General features: G+C 26.2%; 1 protein-coding gene across 2 annotated transcripts in view; it reads left to right on the top strand.

Annotated features, from left to right (window-relative positions):
* Positions 1 to 826: 826 nt before the first annotated feature.
* The window catches only part of LOC106691248 (putative ankyrin repeat protein RF_0381), a 14,910-nt gene continuing 10,873 nt past the window's right edge, over positions 827 to 4,863 (top strand). For both annotated transcript variants that reach the window (XM_014436963.2, XM_014436962.3), the window contains exons 1-2: positions 827 to 990; positions 2,871 to 3,319. In XM_014436963.2, coding sequence (XP_014292449.1) covers positions 2,882 to 3,319 — 438 coding nt within the window. In that variant the 5' untranslated portion in view covers positions 827 to 990; positions 2,871 to 2,881. The remainder of the gene's footprint in view (positions 991 to 2,870; positions 3,320 to 4,863) is intronic.

The raw sequence follows: 4,863 nt of genomic DNA on the forward strand, positions 1-4,863 counted from the left end.
ATCTTTATTTAAGTCAAAAACCTTTCTATTTAAAATTTTAAAAAACCATTCACTTATCTATTCTATAATATTGAGTTATAAGTAGAGAGAATAAGTTTTCTATAGGAGAAGGTCAGTAACATTAACTGCTAACGCCAATTCAATAATAAAGCATCTCAAACTTCCTGTTACATAACTAAACAATAGCAGCTTGGTAATGAGAATCATATTTATACCCACCTGAAATTACCTTTTCATCTTGAAAGCTAAGCAGCGAAGGAAAAGGCGTTTTTTCCGGACTTAATACTCCTTTGCATTATATAACTTCATTTTATTTTATTTCCTAAATTATGTTATTTTACCTATTACCTATGTATACATTTTATTTTCCACTTATCTCATCACTTCATTTTATTAATTCCATACTGTAAAATTATTCACTTTATGTCATTCTGTTTCTATTTTCTTTTTCATTTTCTATATTCATTGGTTGTTATCTTGTTCTGTTCTTAGCCCTAAAGAAGGCCAGAAACACTACCCAAAACGTTGGCACGATTAAATAAGTTACATCAACTTATTTGTGTTTTATTTTGACCACATCCCCAATCATCTTCTCCTCGTATACAATTATTATCATTCTTGCTACATTAACTCAAATCGAAATTCAACATGCCATTTTTACAAAGCCATAGTGAAATAAATAAACATTTTTTAAAATTATAATATAATTTCTTCTTTATACGTAGTAATTTGTTAGGGACACACGTACAAATTGGAACTACAAAACTATTGATAATTTCATCCTCTATGGTACTGAGTTGTAGTTTCTCTATGGCTTCACCGGACTTTGTGCTATCAGATAAGGCTGATAGTAAGAAGTCAAGTCGGTTTTTAATTTTTTAATTGAATATTTGAATGGATTGATTATTTTGACTGTTTATAATCATATTGATTTTCCAACTAATTTTGAATGCTTGCAAATAATAATCATTATTTTCCTTTCTTTATTTAGTAAGTACTTAATGTTATAACTTTTCTAAATGGTATTTCAATGTAATTATAGTGTTTGGTTTTAGGTCCATTTCTAATATCATATTTGTTTTCTTATATCATGATAGATTTTATATTTTATTATTTGTAAGTTTACTTATTGGTGTTATAGGTGTAAAACCCTTTGGTATCAAGGCCTATAAAACATGTTTTTTTATGACTTGAAATTTGGTTTAATTTTATATTACTCAAGAGATTTTAACGTTATGTCATTTAGATTTTAAATTGTTTTTGATTTTTAAAAATAATAGAAGATAGTTAAACGTTATGTTTTAAAAGATTGTGAAATCTATATTACAATGTTAAGTATCATTTTATTTTTGATAATATGACCGAGAATTATTGTGGAAAAATAATTTCAAAAACCTTAAACTTCTCTTATTTGAAAGTTTTAGTTAATAATAGTTACAGTTATAAAGCATAGTTGCCTAAATGAAATTGCTTGTGAAAATAATTATAAACAAATTTAAAAACAAGTTTTAAATCAGAGAAAACACCCTCTAATTTCATATATAAGTATAAGATTATATTTAAAATATGATACCTGTAACAAGATTTTAGTTTTTAAAAAAATGTACTTATTGGATTTCATTTACACTCACAGACACAATTGTTTCTTCAATTATATATTTTTTCCCTCATTTAATCTAGAGTTTTAGTAAGTAATAAAACATTATAAATAAGATACTTATTGATGGAAAATATTTAAAATTTAACTAGTTAAGCATTTTTTGATCTGTAATACAACTTTTTTTTTTTTTTCTTTTTGGCCAAGACTCCCATTGGATTGGATTGTTCCAAAATTAAATTATGTTTGCTAGCTATAGGTTTTTCATAATTTGTTAAAACGTTTCAAAATTGGACAATATTCAGAACTCATCATTTAGTTGCAATGGTCCATTCTTAGGTAGATATAAAAAAAAAATTAAATGTTCTTTGGTACTCAGGGATGTTAATACTGGAAATTAATTATCCTTGCATTAATCTGTCTGCACAAACAAAAGTGTTTGAAGTATTACAAAGGAAAAGAAAAATCTATAAAAAAGAGTAGAACAATTATCCTGTTATTTAGCTCTGGTCTCCTTCCAAATAGTAAAGTTTGGACAATCTAAAATAAAAATAGTTGTTAGATCAATAGTTAGTGTTTACAAAAAACAAAAAAAAATTATCTGTAGTTTTTCAAAAGATCATTTTCTTTAACAAGTTTCCTGCGACTGCGTAAAATGCAAAGCCTTTTGCTAGAGATAGTTTCTTTTTTTTTTTTTTACAAAATTAGGTTTGTTTTACTTTGATATAAGCATATGATGTATTTTTTCAGTTATTACTTGATTTTAATAAAATAAACTCATGTCCAAACACATTGTGCTACTTTCTTTACTGAAAAAATTAAAGAGTACATAATAAAAATATTTGAAAAAAATATATAATATAAAAAATAGGTTATTTTTATGTTTTTAAAATAATGGTATATTGAATTTTTGTACTTTTTTTCTAATTGAAAAGAATAGGTTTTATATTTTCTAAAACAATTTACTAAGGAATATAATAGTCAATTTACCTTCGTTTACAGTAAAAAATTAAAAACAAAAAGTACAAAGACATTTTGTCTTGGCAGAAGGTACCTAGAGCTTTTAAAAGGACTAATCTTTGTTGGTGACAAAAATAAATTTATTTTTAGTTTCCCTTTGTTCATAAAAAGAACCTATTTTGTTCAAAAAGATAAATTGGTTTAAAAAAGTATTGTATATATGTGGGTAAATGTCTATTGTAATCTTTTCAATATTTAAGTATGTATTTTATTATATGTTATATTATTAATGTAATTATTATTTCTATATCAGAAAGAACAACTATGGACATCCCTCTAAGGGCATTAAAACAAGTGCTCTCATTTAGTAACAATGCTATTCTTAACAAAATATTGGCTGGAGCTGGTTATGGAGCAACAGCATATGTATATGGACCAGCAACGATTGCTGACCTGGAATTAAGCAGCTCGCAATGTCTTCTTCTTGGGTTATTGCACACTTTAGTAACTGAAGAGGTCACGAGTTGCTGCATGCTAGCCGAGATCTGTTTCAAAGTTAGACAACTCCAGTCAGATCACTTGAGGGTCTGGCTAATTGGGGATTTCGTATTCCCTCGCAGTGACATGGTAAAGGCAATTACTTTACTTGGAAAGCTATTGACCACTGGTGTACTAAAGATGCCTCCACACGTAATTAGAATTATGTCTTCTATTGCAACTAAGTATGGAGTCAACAACTTCCACTTCACATCAATGTCCACAGTAAGGCTTTTACATATTTGAGTACTATACATGCAATAGAAATGTAAAAAATTCAGAAATAGTAATAATTTTGAAATTAATGCAAATCGTAAGCTGATAGAACTATCATGGGCTGTCCCTTACCTTATTCTTGGTCATGACATATTCCTATAATATTAGGTGAACTGTTTGGTGTATTTATTGATTTAGTAAATCCCTCACTGTTTTAATGAGCTTGCTCTACATATCTTTGTTCAGATATTGTTTTAGAATGTGCTATAGTGTTTCTGCGATTATTTTTTGAAATTTTAACTTTATCTATGCTGAAGATAGATCCCATGGAATCATACCAAATGGATTTTGCAGCACAAAAAAATCTGGATTTTTTCTATTTCCTACTTTCTGTTGTGAACCAATTCCAATATCTAAAGGTTTTTCCGAATCGCTTTAAAACCCAGTTCTGCCCCTTTGGTAGTTGTAATGAAGTAATAGAAAATAAATTAACTGAAAGAAGGAATACTGTAAAGGAATCAAACTATTTTACACAAAAAAAATATATATAAGATTTAATAATTGATATTTATATAAATTATAGATAAAAAAAAAATTATAGAATTAAAGTCTATTGTTAGTAAAAATAAAACAAATAAAATGTTTTAAAAGAGAAATAATTAAGAATTATACAATATTAATGATTAAAAAACAAAACAAAATTAATGAACAATATTTAAAACGACAATACATTAAAAATATAAACTATTTATGTAAAGCAAACATTTATGAAAAAAGGAGATGTTACATATTATCTTATTATCACTATGGTTTTATCTTAAATTAGAATCCTTAATAATGGTGACCCAGTTCTCAAAAATAAATTTTAATAATGGTTATTAGTCGTTAAGCAGAAATGTAAAACATAAAAATAATTTAATTATACATGAAAGTAATTTAATAATTGGAGTTTTTCACAAGTAATGAGTATTGTTGAATATAAAAATTTTTATATTAACTGGTCTAATTTTAATGGTGATATGAAATCAGTTCTGTTAAGCCATACTTCAATGAAACCATAGAAACATTCATTTCCATTAATGAAGTACTTATTATCTGCCCTTGCTTCAAGATAGGAAATTCTCTTATCATTCTTAAAAAATCTAATCAAGGTCTACCTTCGTGTAAAATTTAAAGGTTAAAAAACAAAACAATTTAAGCCAATGCATGAAAATCCAATTATAAATTTTTTATTAGCACGCTTAATAAATCTTCATTTTTAAGAATTCTTTCATCTTTTACAATTTTGTTATGCAAGAGCCGAAGAGCATTTTGCAAATTATTTGTGTTTAATAAGAAATCCTAATAATATGAGGGGGCATCAATAAGTTCTTAATCACATAAAAAAAAAAAAAAGTTGGGTAATTTTTCTCTCTATTTTCCTTTTAGCTTGATATACTTTGTCAGATGTTTTGTTTGAAATAAGCCCTTGTCTACTGAGCCATTTTTTCAAGTTTTGAACTAAAAACAAGTTATATATGCATATATAGTTGACCGTAAAAATTTATATATAA

The sequence above is a fragment of the Halyomorpha halys genome, unplaced genomic scaffold (assembly GCF_000696795.3).
Source record: "Halyomorpha halys isolate HHAL.00 unplaced genomic scaffold, Hhal_1.1 Scaffold2191.1, whole genome shotgun sequence".
NCBI classification, from domain to species: Eukaryota; Metazoa; Arthropoda; class Insecta; order Hemiptera; family Pentatomidae; genus Halyomorpha; species Halyomorpha halys.